Source organism: Dromaius novaehollandiae, chromosome 15 (genome assembly GCF_036370855.1).
Source record: "Dromaius novaehollandiae isolate bDroNov1 chromosome 15, bDroNov1.hap1, whole genome shotgun sequence".
Taxonomy (NCBI): Eukaryota; Metazoa; Chordata; class Aves; order Casuariiformes; family Dromaiidae; genus Dromaius; species Dromaius novaehollandiae.
Window position 1 is genome coordinate 13,554,122 of NC_088112.1, and position 27,678 is coordinate 13,581,799.

A 27,678-nucleotide genomic window follows, 5' to 3' on the forward strand; every position below is an offset into this window, starting at 1 on the left:
TTTTTTTCAATTTTAAATTCTCTATAATATAACATAAAATAGTTGTCATACTGCAGTAACTACTTATGACATATATAATGTCCTAAATTCAAAAATGAGATGGAGGATTTTTGTACTCCCAGTAAACATTTAGGCTTGCCTTCTGATGCACACACCCTTCTTTCAGAACACACATTTAAATTATTTTCCACATATGATTGAGATGCTTTATATAATTGATGGATTTTTTGAACCAGTACCTTTGAAACATACTCTGAAGAATTAGGTTGCTACTGCTTTTTCTTTTTTATTTTTATTCCTTTCGTGTGTGTGTATGTGTGTGTGTGTGTGTAGCTTGACCACAACAGTTAGCAAAATAATCGTGGACAGACAGACTACAAACTACACCCAGGTAGAATCAAGCCCTATTGCTTTAGTATAATCATCAAAGCAATGAGTAGCCCTTTTTGCCTCATGTAGAAAATACAAACTAAAAAAGAACAGAGAAGAATTTATTGAAAAATTTTTGTTTTTCAGTCCATGTTTTAATAATTGAAATTATTGCACAGGTGTTTGACTTTGCAAACTAGGATTTATTTCACTTCAGTAAAAAAAGGTGTTTGCACTATATATTTGATTAATACAAAACTAGAAAATTATACAGAGCCCACAAACTGCTTTGGAATACTGTTAACCTAAGCTGTCATTATGCCAAATTACCAAAAAAAAAAAAAAAAAATTTAAATAGTCAATTCTGCTATACTTGAATAATCAGAGTTATTTATGTAATGCTGAGCTAAATAGCTCAGACGGCATCTAAAAAGAGATCCAAGATCAGGTTAAAAAAATGAGATAATTACATGGAATCTTACAGCTGCTTAACCTAATATCAAACATGTTCCAATTCTTAAAAATTGGGAGGTATTTGATGCCATATCATATTTCACGTAAATAAAATTAATTATTGTCATGGTTTATTGAATTATGCTTGACAAGTGGCATTTGGTATCCCTTGCTAGTCAGTGGTTATATTTCTTTCAACATTTTTGGAGTCTGTGAATTTGAGTTTCATACTTTCTTAAGCAACATTTTCACACAATAGAAGCCTTTCTTGTTTATGACATTTTCAGATCATACAAAGTAGATGTTACACGAAAACTTCTGTGTCAGGTAGTGGTATCTTCTATTCCAGAGCTGACGGTAGCTCTTATAGACACAAACTAGCTTTAAAAATACACAATAAAATGCTACTACAGACATGCTAAAGATATTAACTTGTTGTTTCCTGAATGCATTTTAAACCTTTTGCAGCTCTGCTAAAATTACCGCAGAAGCTACAGTTACGACTTCAAATACAAAGGAGCCCCCAAAGTCCTCTATAAGTTAGAGCAACGGACCTTGCAAGGTGCTTGGATTGCAGTGACCAGAAAATTGTTCTCACCTCCATGTCATTACGCTCACAGTGAAGCAGCCCCCGAGCATGTTTGTGTTCGGGATCTAATATATTGCCTTTCAATCAGAGCTGAGAGCCACTGAACACATAGACAGAACATGACGAGCAGGTCAGGAAAGCAATAAAGATTTTACAGAGCTGTCCAAGGTGCTAAATTTACTCAATAATGGGTTTGGCACCATAGTGTTAACCTCTCATTTACTACCAGTTTGAGGGACTAAATTGAAGTAGCTGACTTCATTTACCTTGAAATGTATATTTTATGACATTATGTAAGTAGATTGAAAGGGCACTGCAGTTTTAACAATTTAAAGGCTAGAGCATGTTTAAGATGAAGCTTGAATATTTATTGTATATTGCACTTAAACTATATGGTATATTAAAATGCATTGATTAAATTTGTAAAAGGTATTATAAAAAAAAGACAGCTAATATAAAAGATCTATGTCTTTTAAAATCCAATTGATACTGCATGTTACCACTGCAATGGTGATAGATAAACAGATGGACAGAGAAGCAGACAGACATACGAAAACATGAGTGAAACGGGCATTCTACAAAAAGGAATCCCTGCATAAGCTCAGGGTCGGCTATTCCAGATAGTCTTTTGTTCACAGAAATTCTTCTTTTCCTTCATCTCGGAAGCCTAGATTTTCATAGCAGTAAGTGGGCATCATGTAAGGACCTTGCAATTGAATATGCAAGTGAAAATATTTCCTGAGAGAGACAGAGTTTGACTAAAGCTAATATCTAATTTATGGGGGCATTTGTCAAGAAAGATCCACTCTTCTATTAATGCTAAATGTCTGATGGCTTTTGGTTTAGAATAAAGGACTACACAGTACATAGTGTGAGCCAAAGTAAAGATCCTCCTGGCTTGCATTTTGTTTCAAATGAGTATCATTTCTTTTCTAGAAAAATAATAATTTATCAAATATTGAAAAGAGACAAAATTATGTTAGAGATTAAATGTGATGCATTAGAACTCTGCCCTCCATGTAGCTACAAATCACAAATCCAGAGTCTTTTAGTCAAAACTGAAGTTGATTTTTCTACTGAGATTTTTTTTTTAATTTGTGAAACAAAAATGCAATTAAATAGTTTCAACAAGTTTTCTTCTTGAAAATACTAAGGGATATTTACATATGCAAAAAGGGGAGTCTGGGTAGTTTAGTCCACTGTGACTTTGCATATTCTGAAATTACTGTAGGAAGGATTATATAAATCTTACCAGAATGACTGCTTTTGAAGCACAAAGACTATAATTCAAACTAAATCCACTTCTGACTGAATGTATCTTGAACCAACCTTATAGCAACTTTGCATGTTTTGTTTGTGACATGCATAACTGTTCAGTAAGAATTCAGTAAGATCACAAAACTTACATTAAACTAATTTATAATCCTATATTAAAACACCACAACCTCTTCTGTTATGCACTGTTGCGCTGGTATTCGGAATGAGTAAGATTTTGCATATATAGTTCACTGAGGCTGAATTTTATCATGATGAACACATTTTTGTGCTAATTTTAAAATAGATGGGTTATCTCTTCTGTTGAAATCTGCTTACTTTTTATTCTGTGATCAGTAAAAAGAATCCAGTCTGCAACCCAACAGGGCTGTGAGTCTAGTCAATGAAAGGGTACCAGAGTTACACTTACTTATTTAGTAGGCTTCAGTAACTGAATTAGACAATGTTCAAGGTACTTGTTAAATCTAAATGAATTTTGTCAAGAAGAGGCTGACCACAATATATAACATTCATCAGCCACATATTGTATTATTGAGCCCACCAAAGGATTTATGTACTCATGGGGGGGTGTGGGGGGGGAAGCTGTACTAGCATACTGTGAGGCATTTATCTTATGTGTTGTCTAGATATCATATCACCTTCTAATGCTCTTTAGCATTGTAATACAAGAGAGAGCTCATTCATCTTCTGAGAGGGTACTTAGGGATGATGATGTCATTCATACTTCCTTGGCTTTTATGTCTGACCTGCTGGCTCTGCCTTCTAACTTCCTAATCTCGTGGCTACTTGCAAGAAAAAAAACTCTTCTGTAGAGTCAAAATGCTGAACACCAAACTCCACTTCCCTTCTTCACTTCAGAAAGGTCACATTCTGAAACTTCAAGTCAAAATTGCAATATTTTGTGTTCAAACTTGTGCTTGTTTTTTAATGGGTAAAACCTTAAATGTACTAATTAAGACTATGTGTTAGCACTAAGTTTTAAATTTAGAATTTGAATGTGCATTATATTTTATAAGATAAAAATAAAACTGTGAATGTTTGCTTCAACTGTAATGACAAAAATAACGTTTTGGTAGAGAGCTAGTTAGAGGAATACTACAGGTCAAAAATGCCAGGCACCTAGCTTGGCATACAAGATTTTCAGCCAGTCCAGCACCTCCTGTGTCTCCAAACCTACGTTGTGAACTCTGCATTACTGTATCATTTTCAGCAATTATATTTTTATAAAAGACTCATAAAAGCCATTCAAAATGTAAAGATCCTCCATTTACTCTGAAACTGAGGGAACTATGCCAGCCTAATGGCAGGCATAGTATACATAGTATAGTATATATAGTATATATATAGTATATAGTATATATAACATATAACAGGGTCATTTCACTAAAAAGATATTTGTGCTCACACAAAGATGAAAACTTCTCTAGCAAACAAACAAGTGAATTGTTTCCATATATTATAACTGAATCATATGGAAGAAGTAAACACCATATAGATACCACAAAGATGGGAAGGCAAATGAGAGAGAAAGACAACACGTTGAAAAGAAAAAAAAAAAAGCTTCTGCTTACCGCTGCCTGTAGGATGGAACTGCACTGAGTTCCTGCTAGTGAATTTCAATGGCAATTTCCAGAAAATAAGTCTACAGTGGGAGCTAGAACCTTAGCTTTTCCAAGCCATTGTAGTCTCATCAGCCTCCACCCAAACTGAAAATCACAGCCTAACTCTACAGCACTAAAAACAGTCATGCATGACCTTACCACCTGCTCTACGATGAGCCAACCTTATAAATAAAATATAGAAAGCCTATATGAGGCAGCAAAAAGAACAAACACTGGAGTGCAAATGTGAGCAGGCATCTAGCCATAAATGCTGAGAATCAATGATTGAAACACCTCTTAACCACAAAGGTGATAAATGCATAGCTATAGAGAAAACATACCCTATTCAAACACTCTCCATTACAAATACTGCTGACAAGAAAAGAAATAAAATAATGAGTCCTTAAGTCTGTCCTTGCATTTCTCCCATCTTACACATATTATCTTCCTGTTAATTTGGTGTACTTAAATACAAAAAAAGGTATCGGCCTCCTTTTTTAATCCACACCACTCATGCTTCTGGTCTTCATTTCCATAAATGACGGACACATAACAAAGGCAACGGAATTGGTAGCTGGTGCAGATGTGTACTTCATCTAGCTGCACAGTAACATGGAATAAACTGGCATTAATATAGTTCCATTGGAATAACTCTTTGAATAAACTGGCATTTGAGAGCCGGGTGCTCCCACCATATTACCATCAACTAAAGCATCTGGCAAGCAATTTGAATGGTTCTGTTGCTAAGAGCTCTGGAGTTCTCTGCTAATGTTAGTTCTCTAAGTCAAAAACAGAAGAGTGGACATGTGAAAGCAGATATGCAAAACTAAAATAATTCTACCAGTGCTTATATCACCTCTTTTGGGGACTTTAGCCAACAGTGATTATGTGACTCATCTACTTCCCTCCTACAGCTGTACAACTTTGATTCTCCTAAATATATTTACTATGCATCTTGCCCCAGAACCTCAGGTTTACCAGGAAGGGTGAGTTACAGCTACCTGCAGGAACTCTTCAGAGTTGTTGAATTTTAATTCATGAGGCCAATCTTTCATCCATACCCATATTGCAGGGCTGGTAGCTATTACTATATCATACTCTCACATCTATCCACACCCTACATCCTCTGGTGTCTGGTATGTGTCAGTCACATTTGGGATTGACCAACACTCTTATTAAGAAATTGAGGGTAGGGTAATTCTCTGGCCAATTCTATAGCATTTCCCTCAGGTTGTCTGGCAAGCTCACACTACGAAGACCTAAGGATAAATCTCCTCAGTTTAAAATCTACCAACATCACGAAATGAACACATTTCCAAGTGCTACAGTCTTCTGTACGGCATATCTCAATAATGTAAACACAAGTTCTTCAGTACATACTTTTCCTCAGATATACAATCCTTTATTTCATACTAGGATCAATTTGCCAGATCTAGTGAATCATTATAACACAAAATAAATCCAATAAACTAAATCATGAATGGATAAGTCCATATAAATGCAATTCAATGGCTAAAAAAGCTCCTAGGCTTTCCTTTACAGAAATCTTCCATCCCACCATTTACAGTGACTGATAGTAATCCCATCTATATAGGCTACAAGATTACTCCTCATTTACCCCTGGATATATAAATGAACAACAGATAACACTGTATTCTTTTCTTCTGTCTGACCTCAAAGGGTGGCCACCTGCAGTCCCTGGGCAAAACATATTAACGGACAGTGCAAAGCTATCTCGGATAGCACTTTGGGCACTTCTTTTTGAAAATTTACCCCAAACTGTTTGTACCCACACCGACAGTACTTTGAAGCAGATATTCATTATTGAGTTTAATGAGCTTTTAAATTTGTTTTTTTTTTGTTTTTGCACATATAAGATTTCCCGATAGCTCTTCATCTGCTCTCAGTAGTATTAACATTCTTATTCTTGAAAACAGCTGCAGATGAGAGTTAGAAAAAGAGAGTTATCACTCACAGTCTTCTCCTGACCATTCTATCCTCATATATTTTTGGAAAGTTGTCAAAGTCCCCTTATAGAAGAAGAAGAATGTTTTGAATTATTTGAAGGATCTGGACTTATGTAAACTTAAAAAGAATTTGGTAAAATGAACAGAGACACTAAATTCTGAGTCCTTTGTTCAAAAATACTGCACTGGCTGTTCTGGAAGTTTTATTCTGCAGATCATATCTTGTGTCCATGAGAAAAATTGCCTGGAATACTGGGGACTAAATATTAAAAATGGGTTGTGATTTTGTGTGTGGTACAATGTAGATATCCAATTAGTATATTTGTTGGAATGAAAAACATTTTACCCGGCAAATAGACAGGCTGGTATCTATTTTCTACCATTTGTATGCACAAAGAACTTCCAAACACAGGCCAAGTTGTATCCCTTTTTAATTGTTCACCCATTAGGTCAAATTCGAAATGTATTGGGTGGCATAATTCACTTGACTGCATTTAAATCTATAACGATATATAATTATGTTTGGTATTGCAAGGCAAGACTGTCATTTGAATTAAATCAGCAGAGCTATCTAGCAATTAAAGTGTAAATTATATATTTGTGTTTTGTCCATTTCATTTTTTGAGTTTTTATATTAATGCATTTACCCAAATAAATATCTTTTATAAGTATAGCAAACTAGCTATTTTCTGTAAAACATGTTATGTTCACATATATATGATTTATTAAAGAATCCCTCCCCCTATATTTTGTTCTAATGAAGACAAAAAAAAGCAACAAAAATGAGCGTATATCATTAAGATCAGTGAAACTGTCACTCTTTGTCAAATAATGAAGATTTTCTGGATTGTATGCTTCAGGTAGGAAGTGTTAGTAGCTAGAAATTGAGACTTCAGGTTACTTTTAATAGCAGGAGGAAAACTGAAAAATAAGACACATTGAAATTCTGACCTGCAATGATATTCCACTATGTTCCGTGGAGAGAGAGAGTGCATAAAAATGTTGAAATAGAGACTGGAATAACGTTGGTAGGTTTTAGTATTACAGTTAAAACACTGCTCAGTCATAACCCCTACAAATGACTACTTTCACTTACATTTTATCATCGGTATAATTAAAAGGAGTCTCTTGAAAGGGGCATTCTCATTACAACGAAGGACCACTTCAGACCCAATTGAAATGAAAAGACAGAGCATAGATTAGGTGTAGATACCAAGTGGTAATTTCTAGGGAAGCATAAAATGCCAAATGTGTAACAATTATATTTTATAACTATGTGTTCAAAGGACTTATAGTATTTTATTGCACAAAGAGGCATTAGCTCAGAAAGACTACTTCAATGAAGTGTCTCCCAGCATATTTTTGAAAAAAATCTTCAACTTTCTTACCAGAAACAAAAAATACTTTGTTCCTGATATTATTATTTTTAATAAAAATTCAGCTGAAATTATTCAAAACAAGTATAAATGTTGAAAAAACATGTATTTAAGAAATCAAATTTGTCCAACATTTCACAGAGATAACAATATCTTTCTCTGTACAGCTCCATGAAATAAAAGCAGGTACCCCATTTTATGCAACCTGAGGCTCCTTTTTCAGTAATGCGTGAAAAGATTATCATTGTCTCTATACCAACCTATTTTACAGAAGTATTTCAAAACTCTCCACTGATTTTTCAAAATACATCAAAATTTCAGCAGCTTTTTCTGATGATCAAAAACAGTTAGCTTTCAAGCTATTCTAAAATGGCAAACCTGAATGAAAATTCAGTTTACCAAAATATTATTAAGATTTTTTTTCCTATCTGTAAAAACAAAATAGATAGATAGATACACTTTTTATTTGTCAAAAGCTCACATTTAGAAAAATGGGAGCATGTCTATTCTATGAAATGTTAGGACTTCAAGAGTCAAGATGCTATACCCAGATGAAATTATCAATACAGAATTACTAATAAAAAGATATTTAGCACATCTTAAAGAACAAAATTAAGAGAGAAAAATTCCATAATTTCTTTATTTTAGATCTATACATAAACAAAAATAATGGTACATATATGTGGCATTCCTTTATAAAATGCTTCTGTGTTTTGTTCCCATTTTCCTCTCAGCAGGCATATCATTTATCATGTATAATCACAAATTTATTCCAAAACATTGTTTAAAACAAATCTAAAATGCATATGTGTGTTTATACAAGTAGCATGAAATTGTAGGCTATTGTACTTAGAGGACATTTCAGTCCAGTTGAGTTATAGCAACATAAGTTACATGATTGACTTTTACAACAGAAAGAAAGGGTTGTACTCAAACAACTGTTATTGCCTCAATGGCAAAAAAAAATCAATGAAAGTAAAATGTACAAGAGATTTTGTCTGAGTTGCAGTTAATACTACTGAAGAGCTATGGATATTAAAAGGTCAACAAATAAATTAGTCCAAGTGTTATGAAATGAATGATTTGCCTTATAATTGTATTGAGTGCAAATTGCTCACTGCCTATTAGACCAGGTAATTTTTAACCATGGTGCCTCAATTACTGTTCCATAAGCAATAATATAGTTGTAAGAGCCACTGGTTCGATCGTGTGACCTATGAGACGCGCCAGGACAGCTGACTTTGCAATGATGGATCACTGAGCCTGATCTCCAAACGGTGCCAAACCTTCCCTTCCCGTGAGGAGATCTCATAAAAGAAACATTACTGCTTGATTCATTTTACCAAAATGTTTCAGTTTTCAAGTGTCAGCAGTTAAGTATAGATTTTGAAGCTCTGTATTTCTTACAAGAATTATGACAACAGCATCCTATTGCTTCCAGCACTCTCTGCTAAATGGCATCATGATGGTTAGAAGGACGCTTTCTCCGCTGCTCAATCGGAGTGTGTTGTGAGAAATACAGAGCAATCATATTTTACATCACCACGTAAACCACCGCATAACACCTAAAACTAGGTTAGAAATGGAAACTGTAGGTGAGATTATAGGCATTGCTTCACACCTCTGCAATGCCTTGCATGCAGAGATCTCAAAGCGCCACTTTAATAGGACCAAATAAAGCTTCACAACATATTTTCTAGGAAAATATCCTCTCTCCCGCATCTTCATCAAAGCCAGCCTTAAACTGTAGCTTTTTGGCTGAAGCTAAAATGGTCTATGGTTATAACCAAGGCAAGTTTTGTAGGGAGAAGTGGTATCTTTTATTAGATCAACTGATATAGCTGAAAAAAAGGTACATTCACTCACAGGAAGCAAAGCTTGTGTGCCCAAAAGCTCGTCTGTTTTTCCAAACTATATTGGTTAGTCCAATAAAAGATATTACTGTTCTGTAGAGATCCTGATAGCCTTAATCAGGGAAACTAAATTAATCTTTTATTGCTTTCATGGTATGGAGTAACATGTATCGCACCTCATGACGAGGAAATGCAGCAGCTGCATCTCCCCATTGCTCCTCAGGGCACCGTGTTTCCCTGGGAGCCAGGGCTCCCACTATGGCAACAACGGTCTCATTGCACGGCCCACGGGGGCTGAGCCTTAAGGACACCATGAGGCTGTGCAATGCCTCTGCGTATCTGTTCCTTGCCCATATATGTAATGAGTCGAAGATGTAAATGCAAATCCTGAATTATCAAATAATCTGTGCAGAAGGAACTAGAACAATAAAAGCCTAATTACAATACACTGTGCCATATACAACCAATTCCTGTTTATATTGTCACTCTGCTATATTTATGATAAATCACTGCATTCAAATAGTCTTTTGGGAGGGTGATTTTCCATTTCATCTCTCCATTGAGCAAAAAAGCGACACGTGACTGGAGTCTGAATTTCAATTTTACCAGCGTACAGTTGAACTGAATATTATTTGGCACAATGCGGTGTACAACTGAGCCACTAAATGGCTGATTTACTAAATTATTATTAGATGAGCCCTTGCTGTTCCAAGTGAAAGTGCAGTCACTGTCTCTCTTCATGGTGTGTTCAAATTGTTCTGTGTTTAAATATTCAGCATGAGGCTAATGTGAACTGATGAACTGAGACTACAAACATTCTCTTTCAATACAGACGGAGAGACAGAGATGCTACATATCATGTGGCCTGTGGAGGTGAAAATGATTTATATTTAAGGATGTTGCTGCCTACTTCCATCACTATAAGGTATTCTTAATTAGCTTCATGTTTGAGTAAGGAGTTTGGAAATGCGGCTAAAAAACAACTCTGAAACAGAAGGAGCTTCACGGTTATGGAGGCTTCAGAAGCCCAGTGAAGTGATACTTGAGGCTGGATCTCTCTGTTAGTAAAGTGCATTAGCTGCCACCACAGTTTCATACTTTACTGTCTTTAGTTATTTGAGTTGCAGCATAGGAACATCACCTGCAATTCTGACCTCAGTGTCAGAAATCCTAGAAAATGTAAAGGATTAACCCACCAATGCCCATACTGCTCTGTGGTAATTCTGTGACTTTTCAGGCTAGGGGAACAGAGAGAAGGGAGAAAAAGGAGAAAAAAAAAAGGTTAAAAAAAAGAAACAATTTCTTTACTGCCACCTGCTGGAGTTGACAATAACCCTTTGTCATACTGAAAGAACAAGCATCTTCACTTAGAGGACAGTTACGGCAAGCATTTAAAACACTGTGATCCAAGACACTTACAGTAGATTAGAATTTTTTATTGGTGCTGTGTTGCCATAACAACATAAAGACAGCAGATGACTTAAACTAAGCTTGCAAAGCAAAAGGCTGCTCATCTGGCAGTTAAAATGAATACAGTTCACTTCACAAGTTCCCCATATGGACCCTTAGTGTATGGTAATGAGGATACCATATGGTGGGAGAAAATGCACAGAGAACAATTGTGCTCCACTGGCTGAGTGAAGTGAGCAGGAAGTTATGAGGAAACACAGGAGAGAGATTTGTGCGTGTGCTCTCTAACTCAAGGGTTTCTTTCAGAGGGGGGTTCTCTCTCTTCTTAATCTTCTTCTTAATATATACATGCATAGAAATGACAGAGAAACATATTGTGCATTTTGCAACATCATTCATCATAAACTGTCAGCTGTGTTTGTAAATCAGCATGGTAAGATCTTATAAATTTGTAATTCTTAAAAGGTAAAAGTGCTAAGTTTTTAGACAAAGTGCAGGAAAATTTAAGCACTTCTGACAAGTAGAAACATTAGTGGTAATCATTTTAAAAATGCTTGCATCTTTCTGCCTGCATGTTTAGCTGTAAATAATGCCGCAATGAATACAAGCTTTAAAAAGGGGAGGGAAGGATGAAATGGAATAAATTTTTTTTTTATTTTATTTCCAAAAGGATAAAAAGTAATAGTTGATCAGAACCATATGCATCCAAGATTCTGACATAAATGTACATATGCTATACAGTACGCTATACTAACCAGATCCTAAACCTGGTAAGACAGCTTGCTAAAGGCTGCAAAGTCAATTTTGTACTACACATGCTTCATAAAAGATGAATATAAATGCATTAGTTAGACACGGTGAGCTAAATTAGAAGGTCAGGCAGGGCTGGAAGGGCTGAAATATCACACAACCAATGACTGTAATTACTCTTTTTTTAAGTCTATTAAGTGGTGTTGTTCTATCAAGGCTCAGGGGTATAGGACATGAAGTACAAGATAAAGTAATGTGTATTTATTACTCCCATGGGATCAATTTTCTAGATATTTTCAGCTCCACGGAGCAAAATACACAAATGCAGCCTTTGTTACTTTCTTCAAACTGTGGTTTATTTCTTTGAAAGCTCTGCTCCTTGAAGGGACAGTGTTCACCTGTTTGGTGTCTTCGTGCCACCATCAGTTCATTGTTGTTTTTAAAAATTATGATAATAAAGGATACAGGAACACAGGGATTACTCTTACAGGATGCTCAAACAAGTGGTTCAGGCTACTCAGATGGAATGTGCCATCTCAAAAATCCAACCCTGGGCAAGATTTTCACCCCAAGGCAAAGCAGAAATCAGGAACAGCGAAAGGCGCAGAGCTCCTTGTCATCATGTTAGCCCTGATCTATTAAAAGTTTTGTCGTAGATTCTAAATTACACCATCTGCTCTAATGATTTGCTGAGTAAATGCTGACCCACTTATAAAGAAAACTCACTGAAATGTGTATGTATGCTGCTGACCTTCAGAAAAGCAAAGGCTCCTTGCCAGCCATCGGTATATGACTCTGCCCTTCAGCTGGCAACATGGCTCCGGTTCTCAGCTCTTGGTTATTTCAGACTCTTCGCATGTTCCCAGACCTGCCCTCTGTCCCTCCCACATGCACCACCCTGTAAGGGTGAAATTTTCAGAGTAGCCTCAGGCATTTTGGTTGTCTATTTCTCAGTAGCTTTGACACTCTCTCCCTACATATTTTCTATAGGGCTTATTGAACCCTCTCCCCAAAAAAACCCCACAAAAAAACAAACAAAAGAAAAGTTACTCAACCAAACTAAATGCCCCAATTATTAGGAAATGAAAACCCCACTGTTAAGGTTTTAATACCAACCTTAACTCTGCTCTCACGTTCCTACAAATTTTACACTGCTGTGTAGAAGCTGCCAAGCATATCTCATGCACTTCTTGCTGTACAGATGAACTCCATCAGCTCCTCCTTACATCCGCCCTCCACCTTCCCGCCTGCATTTAGTACAAAGAGTTTTCTAACAAGTCCCTTGCTCCACTGGGTGGGAAAAACAAAGATGTGTTTCCTTAGCTCAAGTTGACTAACTTAGGTTAAAATAGCATGAAAACAAAGTATGTTGGGTTAGCAGATGGAGATCCGTTCCTGAATTTCCATAGGGTCTAGCTGAAGCTGCAAACCTCAGTTGCCTTGTCTCTATTGCTATTTTAACCCCAACTAGCAAGCCTGGGCCAACCCACCCACGTTTAGAGACAACCTTTATTTGCAATGTAAACATTTCCCATGTCACAAAGGATAAAGGGCAAATCTTTAGGATTTCATATGGGAAAAGACAACTGCTTTTGCCAGCTACTGGCTCCTAATACCCACCTGTCTTCTATTAGTGTCCTAATGAGGAGTTAGGATATGTCTTGGGGTCTAATGACTGACCTGAGAGAAGGAGCTGAAGGGAAGGTAGAGCCCGGCTTACATGTGTTGTCCCCTCAGCAGGGAAGCTCCTGTGTGCTAGGGAGAGAGGCTCCGCTTCCATCTACATGGGGAGAAACCAGAAGGAAAAATCCCTTTCATGAGGGATTGAGGGGCTCTCCTAGAGAGAGCATTTAAGCAGCGGACTGGGAGGAAGAGGACCTCAGATCACAGAGGGAGTTGATGCAATGACTTGCTTCTCAAGTACAGAGTGAACAATCATGCTCTTAATTTAAATACAAGTGATGAGTTGTAAGAGTGGTGAAAATGGCGAATAAATTCTAGGAAATTGCATATAAAGAGGAATTGTTGTTATTAAATCATTTAGGGTGGATGTGTTTCAAATCTAGCTCACAGTTGAAGCTGTTTTACAGCTATAGCTGTGGAGTTTTAACAAAATTGCAGAATTGCAACGTATCTGCCAGGGATTTATTTTAAGGATTGTAGGATGATTATATAAATGAACCTCAATAAATTCAACATGTTGTTGTGATCTGAACTCTTTAGTGATTTCCACTGCAGTTATGTATGCAAGAACCAACAGCACGTGTGTATGTGTGTGCACATATGCAAACACATGAGGCAGAAGGAAATTGTACACACAGGTGCATGCTCAATTCCCAACTCCACAGTCAGAGTTTCTGTAGCCTGCACTTTCAGGACATTGATACAATTTATTAACATTAGTATCATGGTATTTCTTTTCACTTCTTCCCAGAGATCTCTTGTTTCCTGTGATCTGCCTCCTTTCTGTAGTAGAAAGGAAAGACTATACTGCCCAACACACTCCTGGTACTTGACCTCACTCCAAGCATTGGGCGCTAATCCCACCACCCCTGTACAGCCTGTCACTCCTCTCGATGCATGCATGTGTGTGTGTATATATGTGTGTGTGGACATGCACATCTGCTAGTGACAACTCTAAACTGGCTGCTTTCCCTGATGTCCCCTGTACATGAACAGAATGAAAATCTAGTCCATAGCTGGCTCCATAGTCCAGCTGCCAACATCAGCTCTCACTCCTTTTTCTCCAGAAATGATATCTAGTATTTCTACTTTAAACACATCTCTACTTTTCACCTGTTCAGTCTAGCTTTCCAAAGACTATTGTTCCCAGGTGCCCCCACTCTTCTCCATATGGGAAGAAATTCCCCATTGGAATCCTGCCACCGATGCACCGGGAGAGAGAGAAGAATTTTCAAAATTCGTCTTTTATCTTTGCATACTTCTAACAGATGCCTGGAAAATTTCAGAAATCCAGCCCAAGCATGGGCGCTGACCACTTCTGAAAATGCTGGTTCTAAACCAGTGGAGATCAGACTTATCCTCAAAGAGTCTCCATGGTTTTTGAAATACCTCTTGACACAGATATGGCTGTTAACTTCCAGCTCCAGAGCTCTGGAGGGTAAAGCATGTGCTCACAGTAACCTGATGGCCTCAACAATTCTCCTTGACTTCAGGAATAAGCCTTAAGAAGCAGAATCTGCTTGCTGGTCCATGGGAAGGACTGCATGCCCTAACGAACACAAGCTTTATAACCATTTCTCTAATTCATCAGTAATGTTTCAATGGCATAATGGCCATAAACCCTAGCAGCAATTTTAGAAATCTATTTTAGACAAGTATTTTGTTTTGCTTATTTAATGAATAAGTACAAGTTGTTTAATGAACAGAAAGCGATGAGGCACTGGCAGGACGAGGGGGACAAAAGAGAAAAACATACTGAAAGCTCTGAGCATTGCTCTCCATGCCACTGTCTCTCATACATTTGCCCTCTCTGCCCGTGGTTCCACTGTGGAAGCCATATGGCTTCCAACTCTCATTTAAGTAGCCACTGAGAATTGTCTAAAGTGGAATACTGCCAAAGCCCTTTCTGGTTTAATGACATGAGGAAGGGCGCTGTGCAGTGTTCACCCAGCACAGAGACTCGCTGCGTCCTTGATAATGATTCTGGAGCCAGCAAGTGATGCTGGGAATTGAACCATCAGTGCCTCAAATGCAGAAGTCGACATGTGCCAACCCCTGCTGCACTCAGCCTCTGTGCATGGCATATTAATTAGTCTTGAACTTGAGGTCCACCTTCAAGCCTGCACATAAGGAACCACCCCCTGCCCCCAAAGTAGGTCCTCTTCATCCTCTTTCCCTATAGCCTTACACAGAGATGCTTCTTTCTCCCCTTAATTTGTAAAGTCCCTTAAATAGTAACTTCTTTTGGCCAGCAGATTTACACTGGTCAAGATCATACCCCTGCATGTGTAAAATCAATTTCTCTTCATTTAAAGATCTGAAAATGAGTCTGGAAAATTTATTCGAAACAAACACATTAAGGGTAAACAAGGGGACAGATGACTCTGTACTAACTCTCTTCCTCATACCCTAGCCATAAAACCTGCTACATGTTGGAGTCAGGATATGGCATTAGATGGAGCTTTGTTCTGCCTGTTTTTGTGTTCAGTGACACCGGATAGCAGGAGTATGTGGTTATCTGTGTGGGAGCAGTCTCAGTCTAAACGGGAAAAGGGCAGGGAGAAGCTGCTCAGCCACATAGCTACTACGTCCCCATACCAGCACAAATGACCATTGCTGGGGAGCCCCTCAGTGACACGGGTGTCAGAAAGGGAGCCAGATACTTACGGAAATCTGTGATGCGTTACATCCCCACTGCATAATCTGACCTGGAACTGCTCAGTGATATTTTACTTGCAGCCCCTCATTTAGCCCCTCGTCAGTTGGAGGGTCACATTTAGGGAAACCTTGCAGCTCTTCTTTTGGCCTTGCAAATGCCTGGTGCATAAAGAATGCGGCTGTATTATTCTCTAAGAAACAACTTCTGTGTACATCCTTGGCTGCAGTGGCACAATACAGATGAAAAAGCCCTTACAGAAGGACACTTTCTTTCTTTGGAAAGGGTTGCACCTCTGGAGAGAAATTTGATAACCTATGAAAGCTGTGTTACAAACTCCTACTGCAAATCTGTCCAAAAGTCAGAGAAAGGGACAGCTTGTAGAGGATGAACAGAGCCAAAGTAAAATGTAACCCTCCAGGACAGCATGTTTCTCTGGAGGTAAGAGAGAAGGTCGACACATCATCAACCCTGAAACCACAGCCTAACGCCGTCCTAAGCAAAGATAACTGATATAACAAGCCTGTTAAAAATCACGTACTGAACTTCATTTCTGTCAAGAAATAATAAAAAAAAAAAGTTATGATGTTCATGAACTCCTTTGAAACATTTCACAAACGTTTACTAATCAATGTCCAAAACAATCCCCAGTGAATGCCCACTCACAGCTCAGGAAACTATGGACGAAAGGTCATGAGATTTACCCCACTCATAAAGGCCATACTGGATGTGCACTGTTTTAGGGACCTGGCCTGATGTGTCTGCTAAAGCCCAATTTGCTTCATATGTCAGCTCTGCAAATTCACATGGCCCAGTGCTCAGGCTACTAATACTTGCACTAGATAAAAGCACCCTGTGCTCAGGACCCTTGCAAATACCATGTACCTTTGCATAAGCCGATGATGGTGTTCTTCAGTTGTACCTGGCCCACTTGTTTGCCCAATTCAATCACTAACAGCCATGATAATAAAGCACAAACAACACACAGTAGAAGCCGGCCATATACAGCGACTCCAGCCCATGCACGCTATTGCTCAGTGTTCCTGGATCTGCTGCAATGAGCAACACTTTTTCAAATTCACCTCCCCTTTCTCCAGCATGTCTCAAAACTTCCTGCAAATTCTTGCCAGAACTAAAGCCTATGGAAGTACCATGTGGCAAAACAGCAAGAGCAGACGTGAGTGCAGACCCAAGTAGGGTGTTCACAATACCAGACAGAAGTACCCAGAAGCCACATGGACTACTCTGGTTCTTCCTAGCTTTTACCTGACAGAAATCAACAAAAATTTTCCCGTTAATTTTGAGGGGAGTGAACATCAAATCACTTTATTATACATTGCTCTAATTATTTCAGAGATCCTGAAATAAAGCAGTATATTATTACTATTTTAAACCAACGCATGGTGCAGCAATAGTAGACAGATATTCACCAAAGACCTGGACGACTTGCTTTTATCAATGGTGAAGTTCTCAAAATTATAAGGGCAAGTACTACTGTGATACCAAAACTGAGAAACATCACTCTTCTACAAATAAGCTACTTGGGTTCTAAAATGCTGGACAAAAATGTGTTCTTTGTGAAGTATTTCTGAATACTGCGAATGGTTTGCTTTTAAGAGAGGTAGGAGCAGTTGAGTCATCTGTGACTCAGGGAGTTACTGAAGTCTCACGAAGTATACAATGAAAGTTGCTCTGTTGGGCTTCCTTGGTCAATGCCTGGGTTTCAGCCGATCGGAGTTTGGTACCAAACCAGGACTGCTACATTCACAGAGACTCACATTGTCAGGTTAAAATTCAAAAGGATTTACTTTCAGACAAAAACATGCAGTAGCCAGCTTTGCCATATTTAATAAAACAATAAACTTTGTGCTGACCTTTGGCAAGCGTTCGGGGTCACCAGGGTGCCGGGGGATAACCTTCTGTAACCTTTGGAAACCATAGTCAATGGTGGGTTCGTTCAGAGCTGAAACAACAAACAACATCGTGATGTGACAAACACATAGCAAGCAGGCTCAGTTGCACTGTAACAATTGGCAATGCTTTGTGAGACCAGGGAAGGATCACAGCAAAATCTCCTTTAACTGAAGCTGACTGTGAAGCTGTGGTTCAAACACTGTTGGAGGTTAGTTCTGAGGCTTTGGTTCAAACAGCAACACAAACCTTCCCATTTGAGTGCCTATGACAGCGTTGCTGAAAAATTTGGTGACTTTGTATACATCTCCCAAATAGGAAGCAATTATTATCTCTGAGAGCCCTGATGAAATTCATTTGATAAATGCTTTGCGCCCTGTGTTTCATGTTGGGTTTTTTCCTGTTTTCATGTTACGAGGAAGGTCCTTTGTGACTGGAAGACAAAAGAACTAACTATTAGGGAGTCTCTCTTCTTCCAGATTCTATTATACATTTAATATGCTCCATGTACAATGATCACACATAATTTTGTTGTGAAATACATGCATTTGTCTTGGCAGAGGCTTTATTCTTTACTCGTCGAATGAAGTAAATGACATAGTTCCCATTGACTTCAGCAGCCCAGCTCAGGCCTCAAACAGCACTAAGCAAACTAATCCACAAGACTTAATAAATTTAAAAATAATTCATCTATGTTTTTAGTTTGTCTTTCTCCAGTCCTTGTCAAGGAAAATGGAGGAGAGAAATGAGGGAAGTGGAATACTTTAATCTTCATGAAAATGCTGGTCTGCCTGCATTTAATCGAAGCTCCGATTGTGCCCACCCTTTAAGCACATGCTTATCTGTAAGCACATACTTAAACCCATTTGCTTTCAGCAAAGCAAATTTGAACATATTATGTTTTTTATATGATTGCCTATAATTACAGGGGACTGCATTGAATGACCTTCTAGCTATATTTCCAGTCATATGATCACTTTAAAACTCAGATGTTAGTGAGACTTCAAAGTGTGCTTAAAATTTCCTAAGTGCCTTGGTGAACTGGAACAAGAGTCAAGCGTTCTCAAGCATCTCTGAACAACAGTATAACGTCACTCTCCCATGCCAACAGAGACAATGAAATTTTTCACATCAATTTGCAATTTCTTTGAGTCAAACTAAAATTTTTTTTTCAACACGTATCTTTCTATTTTTAGCCTTTTTGGTGGGAAGAAAATCTAATTTGTTTCATTTTTGTTTCATTTCAAAGCTTCCTTTACATATATTTTGTCTCAGCTTATTAATCAAAAATTGATTTCTTGCACAAGGTCTGCCTGTTAAATTTTGAATACATCTTGCACCTTACTTTATGATGGTTTTATTATGAACTTTATTATGCGGACTAGAACAATGCCATCTGATTCATGTAAACAGATTTAGCATCAAGCTGTATCTTCCAATCTCACTGTGTGTAAGCACTCTCACGTAGCTCAGTGTAGCTCATCCCACAGCAAGGTACATAGCTCTATCAGTCCAATCAAGCACAGCACCATTTGCCATACTGAAAACCTGGAAGTCAAGAAAACATTTTTCATATTCTTCTTTTAACATTAAAGATTGCTAGCCAGAGCCCACATATTTTTATCATGACAGTGATATCCTGTCCCTGGCTTGTTTTCAACTAATTGATGTTCCATAAACAATCTATCACAAAACAGCCCAGTTTTTAGAGAAACCATTACATCTAAATTATTATTTTGAAAACACATTTCTACAATGGATGGTGCTTCTGGCAACCAAAGGGTCAGATTTTATTATCTTCATGTACCTTCAATACATCCTGATGCCATAAACAGGCCCAGCAACCCTAGTGAAAATCAAGGCAGAAGGAAGGTGGTGTATGGGAACCCATCTCTGCCCAGCAGAAGTACCAATCTGCAGCTCATGACGACTAGCTGCAGCTGCACACAGGCCAAGCGCAATCTCAACCTTTCTCCAATTTCTAAAGGGAATCTTCTGAGCATATCCTGAAATGACTGGTAGAGCATTATGATAACGTCAGGCAAGAAATCTTCCAGGAGGTACTATTCCCTGAAGTTTTTGATTTCCCCAAAGATCCTGGGGTCCCTCCAGCCTCTTCAATTTTTTCATTTATTTTCTTTTATCAGAAATATCTGAATTTGACTTTTTATTTATATTCAGGTCATCATATGGAAGGGATGAGAATACTGCTATTCCTCTGCTTCAGGCTTCCTTCCTTTTTAGATGGCTGGACCTTTTTTTCAAGTTTTTCCTTTCACACTCTGGCCACACACTGTCCACTCTGTTCCGTAGTTTTACAGAAAATATCACAGTACCTTTGTTTGTAAACCCCTAATTTCATTAACTTGGAGTTTCCTTACATGTCCTCCTATTGTGGATCCATCCAGTTTAGACTTTTTTCAAATTTTGCAATAAATTAATTTAATGCTACTTATATTTATTATCAAAAATAGCTGTGCTCTGAGAAAATAAAAAACCCTACAGTTCTAATTTACATTTCTTTTGCAAATATGTTAGAAGATTTTAGTGTGGTTCTGTCAAATGTGTTTCTTCTCTAATTCAGTCTAGTTTATGGCCATTTTCCCCTCACATCCTCTGGGAAAGTAGTTACTAAATTCTGCAATATTATAAATGGAGGCCAGTTTTGAAATCCCTCCAGAGATAGTAGTCATTTTCTCATATCTTCCCACGCATCCAACACATTTGAAATCCACAGAGTATTTCCTGTGAGTATTTTCTGAACTAAATGACCAAAAAAAATGTTAATTTTATGGTCCAATCTCACAAGGCATCAAGCATCCTCTGAGAGATACTGAAAACTTTCTGCTGCAGATAGCTTCAGCTTTACTTTAGTGGAGGGAAAGGGCTGCACATAGCAGTTTGCAGAATGGGGTCCTAAACAGTAGTTTCCAAATATCACTCATTAGTCTATAAACATACCAACCTTGCAATCTTACGTAAAATGAACAAAGAAATCTTTAGCTGCCTGAACATCTAACCACAGACCGGACCACGTCAGCCCTCCAGTCCTCACTGCATTTATAATCCAAGTCAAATGTAATTAGTCGCATCTCAAAGAAAAAGCCCCATTTAAATATTTAACCCCAACCTCAGAGTCAAGGCCAAGGCAGTTCCTGTGCCCGTTGCTGGCCAAACTCCAAAAAAAAAAAAAAAAAAAAAAAAAAAAAGGTTCAGATTCTTATCTCGTCAAGCTGGGGAAAAGCTGGTGTGCAGTCCACCGCTTGGGGCAGGTAACATGGGAGATCAAGTCCTGGCTTCACGGAGGGGTTTGCCTCTGCCTCTGGGCTGTGCGAGGCTGGTATCTACGCCTGAAGTCCATTCCCGGTAACACATTTCCTAGTGCTCTAATTTAAAGATTTTTTTTTCCATGATTGGAAAAAAGAATCAATAAGAAATGCAAACTCTCTATTTGTGTTCTTGACATCCATACATTAAAAACAAGCTAACACATACTGTACTTAAAATGCATTCCCATTACCCTAAATTTTAAAAGTAATATTGAAAGTACTACTAACTTTAAAAAACTGTATTAAATTCAAATAGGTCCCAAGGCTAATGGAAGCAATTTGTATACCAACCCAAACTGACTGGCCCACTTTTCAAAATACAGGTATGATAATCTTGTGGTTTTAAAAGGACATTTAAATTGAAAGACTGTGAATTTAGTACATAATTATACCAATAGAACCCTTTAACTTGTCAACTTGTAAATCTAAAAGGCTATCAATCATCTCTAAAGAGGAAATAAACCTTAAAATTCTTTGATTGACAGTGCTTACTTTTTATGTGGAAAAAAAAAGGAGTAAAGTGGCCAGAAATCCATTTACAAAAGTACATTGTTTTACATAGGTGAGTAAAAAGCCAATAATTACACCTCCAAAAGACATATAAATCAAAGTAAGTACTTTTCCCTCACTTACATATTTTAAGTTGCAGTAAACTTCAGGTAACTTTTATTAAAATACTTTTCCAAACGCAAAGCTTATTGAAGCCATTAATAGAGTAGCATTTTCATTTAAGCTAATATAATCATTTTTGCAAATACAAGATTTAAGCCATTTTTCTCCTTCCAAACAATAAACTTTCAGCCTGTCTCTTGTGTGAATTAACTAAAATTACACCCAGGTGTACAAAATCTGTCTATCTATCCTAGTGTATGAGTTAAGGCACAATATTTATTATTCTTACCATTTTATGAATTACTTCTTAAACCCTTGAGGAAGAACTTTCTTTCAAATTAGACTCTAACAGAATAAGCCATGAAGCTCTTTATGCAGCAAGTCTAAAGCCATAACTCATAAAATCTAAGGCTTTTAATCAAAAAAATGCACAATGTCTATGGAAATAGGATGCGTATATTATATTCATCTTTTCAAAGTCCAACTTATTTTTCAACAGAAATGTTCTTATACCTCTGAGAAAAATGTTTCCACGATAACTATAATTTCAAATCACGCACTGATAATTTTAATAACTACATGTAGACAATTCACTATCTTTAAAATTCTCTTTCTCATTTTTTTTTTAAACTAGTCAGTGAAGGGCTTTTTTTAATATTTCACATAATGAATTCCTACTGTGTCAATAAAGCTTTGGTCGTTAATTGAATGACTGTCTGATGTATCCGAGAGAGGAATTTGTTTCTCTGGCCACACTGCCAACTTACAGCAGAATGATCGACACTTAATATCAGCAATTAAAAGGACCTGTTCAAATATCATATGGAATTCGTAGCTTGGGGTAGTGTAAGAGAACTCTTCACCGAGGAAAACTCATTCAGCGAATGCAGAGAGTAATTGAATTAGACACATTTTAACATTATTATTCAAAGAAAAATAAACACACACTACATAGAAGCATTATGGAAATATTTCAGAACGTAAAACATATCCAGTTAATTTGTTTCCCATGCATTCATGGTTTCATTTATTCCTTTATTTTTCAGCCCTTGTTTCGTTTTCATTCCACTTGACCCAAAACCAATGAGAAAGCAGCACTTAGACCTATGAACTTCCCATTTACTTCTCCAGTGGATGCAGCCAGCAGCAAGGCTGCAGGGAGAGGGAAGGAGCTCTAGGGGCTCAAATAACAAAAGACATAAGAAACCACAAAAGACTGGAGCTTACAAACAAACTGGCCACAGGTCCAGAGGTCTGACAGTCCCTAGCCCAGAAGAGAAATCTGGTCTTGATTGTTTTACGTGAAACTCATAGGGAAAGGCTGCACGTGGGAATTCATGTCCCACAGTGCTTATTCCTGTGGTACAGCAAAGATCCCTTGGTTTTCTTGGGAAGGCATAATGGGTGAGAGCTTGTGGAAGGTAAAAAAAGACCTGCCAAGATATGCTATAATGGCGTCGGATCAGGTCCAGCAAACAACAGAACGGAAGAAGATGCTTTAAACTCTACTTTTGTCTTTATGCAAATTCATTTGCTCTGAATTTGTCTCTATAACAGAATTAGAGACCTAGAAAATTTTCAAGTCCTGATCTGTAATGTCAAAGAGACGCAGAAAGGTACCTTCAGGGGTTTTTCAGTGGCCTTCTTTTGAGTTTTTTCATGGCTGATGAGAGAACTTCACCAAAACATAAATAGAAGTCGACTCTGTGTCCATAAGGAGAACTCAGAAACACAGACACAGTTACACGCCTCAACACCTCATACCCACAGAAGAGCATGAAGAATTCCATACAAAAACACTGCCGGACAGTCATGGCAATGAAGGCCATGAACACATTTAAGGTGTCTCTCTGTGCCCAGTGGCCAAACAAGGCACTTGCCAGAACATGTGAAGACTCAGAGAATTAACATTTTAAATGAAATCAAGGGCAACTAGGAAGCAGCAGACTCTTCAGTAGGAGTCTTGCAATCTTAACAGCTTCAGAGTACGTTTATAGCTAAGGACTTCTTTTCTCCTTAACATTTGGCCTCTCTTCCAGCAACTCAGATGCCCCTCTCTAGAATCAATTCTCTTCCTTTCTGATCTGTATTCACAGCTGTATTTGAGATGTATACACCTACCTCCACAGCGCTGAGAACAGCAGGGTGGGGTGCAAGTGAAACCAAATGAGAGCAGTTACGTGAAAGGCTCTGGCTTCTGACTCTTGCTCTTACCAAGCATGCAGTCTAGTAGGAGGTGCAAAGCAGGAGCCCCTGCCTCTTGTAGAGCCAAGATACCACCAATGAGTTGCTCCAGGGTGTCTGCCTTCTCTGATAGCCTGTGGCTTCTGGCTTCAGGCTCTTTCAGATTCCTGCTAGAAACCCCTGACTCTCACAGAGGTAAAGCCCTGACTCTGAGACATTGCTGCTTGGGACAGGACAGGATAGACCATATTAGTAAGAAGCTCTAGATGCCAAATTGTCTTGTTATGGCCCTGCAGAATAGCAATACTAACAGCTGACGACACTACAAAGCAACATCTTGACATGGCCTGCTGTAAGCAAACCCTACCCAACAGCTCTTGTAGGCTCTTTATGCTTGCTCTACAAAGAACACAGCAAAAAACAACCACTTCAAAACATCATCATCAAATGAAAAAAAAGTCTGTTTTGCAAATCGCCCTGCAAAGACTATCCCTTTGCTAATTAAAGATCGTTAAATGAAAACATGCAAGCATTTGAGCTATTTGTTTTTGTTGTTGTTGTTGTGAATTTGGCTTGCTTTTTATAAAGTTTCTTTTCCACTGACTTTTCCTGGAGTGTTTATTCCCACAAGCGATGGAAAATGGAAGTGGGTGGGACAGCAAGCGCCTGCACAGAAAGGCTGGAGCTAGAAAGGTCATTCCAGTGCTAACTCAGAATTTCCTTACTTTTATGGCCTCAGTGCTCCCTCACTTAAACATTCTCTTGTACACTTAATTTCCAATTTTTAAATCATAGTGTGACACGAGGTAATTTTCTTAATTGGAAATTGAAAGAGATAGAGATAGTCAAAATGTAATTCTCGTATTTTATTGCAATGTAATGTCCAAACAAATACCATGTGCACGTGCCAAGCAATAAGCAAAATGCAGAGCTGAGTCAAATGATAAATCGAACACCTGGATCTCTGAGTTTCCCTAGTGACTGCTCTTTACTTGAACTAAAAATGCAATAGGCCAGCATTTGAGGCAGCTCCACTGTGTTCATCAATGTTATTACAAACAGCGTGATATTTTCTTCCTGATAACAATTTTTCTCCAGCAACTAAGGACCAGAGGAGACGTTCCCTTCCCACATAGCCCAGTCTCTGCAGCCAGTGGGGGTTCTGAAGATACAAGGAATGCATGTCTTGAGCCTAAATTTTTTTATGAAAGTTAAGGAATGAAATTACTCTATCTGTCTAGCGAGGATCATGTGTTGCTTTCTCAAAGTACATTAACTCTGAATGTTCACTCTTAGCAACCTGCAATCTGGCTTGGAAAAAAAAACAGAAGTAGAACAATTTATGAGCTTCACCGTTTCTTCTTTTGCCTCTGACTGCGCTGATCTCTTGTCTAATGGGAAAGATTTGGCCTTAAGGGAGTCTGAAATAGAGTCCAGTTTCAAGCTTCTGAAATTTAAACATACCAATTTCAGAACAGGCTGGTAGAACTCACTGGGGATATATATACAGAGGGCCAGAAGGAAATTAATGTGTGTTGGTTACTTTGTCTAGTCATCTGGGTTAATTGATGCATCTTTGGCAGTCATGATGAAAAATGAAAAAACAGCATTTACATGTGAATATTTTCCTGTTTGTCAGGCACATTCTGGTAATGCACATGAATGTGCAGCAAAAAATTACTGAAAATGGCCAGCTCTCAATGGACTACCCCTTTCTTTAAATAAATAAATACACATGTACACATACACACAAGCAAAAGAATGCAAAGCCGAGGTTTAAAAGAAGGGGTGCCTAAGGTTAGCCATAAAGCCTATATTTAGGTCTACTTAAAAACATTGAAAAAATAAAGACACTGTATTTATTTTTAAACTCTTGGCTCAGAAACAGATGCAGAGATGTACCATACAGACTGTAGGAAATGCTAAAAAGTCACCTCACCTAACTTCTTTCATTTTCTAATACACTTATTTTCAATATTTTCCCTTTCATGAACTCCTCAAATTCTACATTGTAGATGCAGATGCCTTTAAAATTTTCACATAGAGAGAATTTCCTACAACATATACGCAGTTGTTTCTTTTTGCCACCCTTCACAGACTACTTCAAAGTGTACAGCATTGAAATCCATTGTCGTAATATGTTGGTATGTAGAAATATTTTCTTTTTAGTATTCCCTTTCTCTCTCTTTCTCTCTCTCTCTCTCTCTCTTTTAACCCCGTTATTTCTGGTCTTCTGTGCAGATTATGAAAGAAAAAAAAAGGAGGAGGATGCATAAATGAAAAACACAGTGTCTTGTCTGTATGCCAAAGCCATTCCTATTAGAAAGCATTTTAGCTGAAATCTGGCTGTTTCTCAAAATTGTACAATTCTGTGGTACAAGCGCACTAAGGACAGAGCAAAAAGAAATTTTTAAGAGAGAAAATTGGGAAACCATCATCTATCACCTCCAAAATCTCTGCAAATGAGATGCATGGGAAGAACAGGTAGACCTGAATCAGAAAAACAAAATGAATTGTTCCTTGTTGTAACGAACACCCTAAGTGTGATGTTCTTGGAAGAGACTGACCTCCTGTGAGGCTTAATTTAGGTCTTTAACCTTTCTCCATAACTAAGATTAAATCCCTTGAGAAAACAGTAGTTTCCAAACATCTTTATTTCTAAACATTAGTTTTGATTTGTCAACATGAAATAGTGATAGAGCTACTCACTTGAAAGCAAAAGGACCATTTTGGCTGTATTCTGGATGATGCAGCAAACTGTTTAAAATGCAAGCAGTTGGGTCTGCTGTTTATTAGTTTCTAACATTTAAACAGAAATGTAAAATTCAAGAGTTCTCAATAATCTTTGATTTTAGCAGCATTTCTATCACCTACTTCTATAATTGTTCGGATTTTTTTCGCAAAAATTTTGACAATAACTGTTATCAAGGGTATAAAAAAAAATCATACCAGCCTGTCTGATAAACATGTTTCCCTGCCCTCACACCCCAGTGAGCACTGTGACACTATACTTTTATCATCTAGTGTGTGCTCAGAATGAGCTTAGAACAGCAATTGCCAGGAATAGGCAGGCGATAAACTGCATTGATTTAACACATCTTGTTTTCAATCATGCTCGGATTTTCTGAGCACGCATTTTTCCTGTACTCCGGCTTGTAGCTTTTATCTGACGAGCTGATCCCTTTTCACTGGAAAATGAAAAGGTCGCACAATAAGACACGGTTTACTGGAACTTGAGCACGCACCAGGGAAAGTATTTTAGATAAATACTGTCAGACATAGTGGAGCTGAATTTCAACAACACAATTGCTAAACAACAATACTTATTACTCTCTAGAACAAACCTACAAGCAACTTATGGCTCACAGCAGGGGAGATCTCAGAGTTAGGCTCAATAGTTAAGGAAACCTTATTCAAGCCTGTTTAAAGATGCAGTATTGCTTTTGCCTTGCATGCACAGACTAGCCATACCTCAGGCTCCGATTAAATGCCTCTTCAATTGCTTTCCAAGGTAATTTGAAAATGACAACAAACCTTAGCAATGTCTTTTTTTTTGGGGGGGGGGGTAGAAAAGTGATTGACTCTGTGCCTGACTTAATTTAATCAAATGGGGTACTGGGTGGTGGTCAAAGGAAAATTAACCATATGTGAAAGTAATTT

The 27,678-nt window shown here is 37.9% G+C and overlaps 1 protein-coding gene across 4 annotated transcripts in view; it reads right to left on the minus strand.

Annotated features, from left to right (window-relative positions):
• EBF1 (EBF transcription factor 1) overlaps positions 1 to 27,678 on the minus strand; it is a 276,025-nt gene that overhangs the window by 16,445 nt on the left and 231,902 nt on the right. For all 4 annotated transcript variants that reach the window (XM_064520935.1, XM_064520934.1, XM_064520933.1 and 1 more), the window contains exon 11: positions 17,857 to 17,945. In XM_064520935.1, the coding sequence (XP_064377005.1) occupies positions 17,857 to 17,945 (89 nt within the window). The remainder of the gene's footprint in view (positions 1 to 17,856; positions 17,946 to 27,678) is intronic.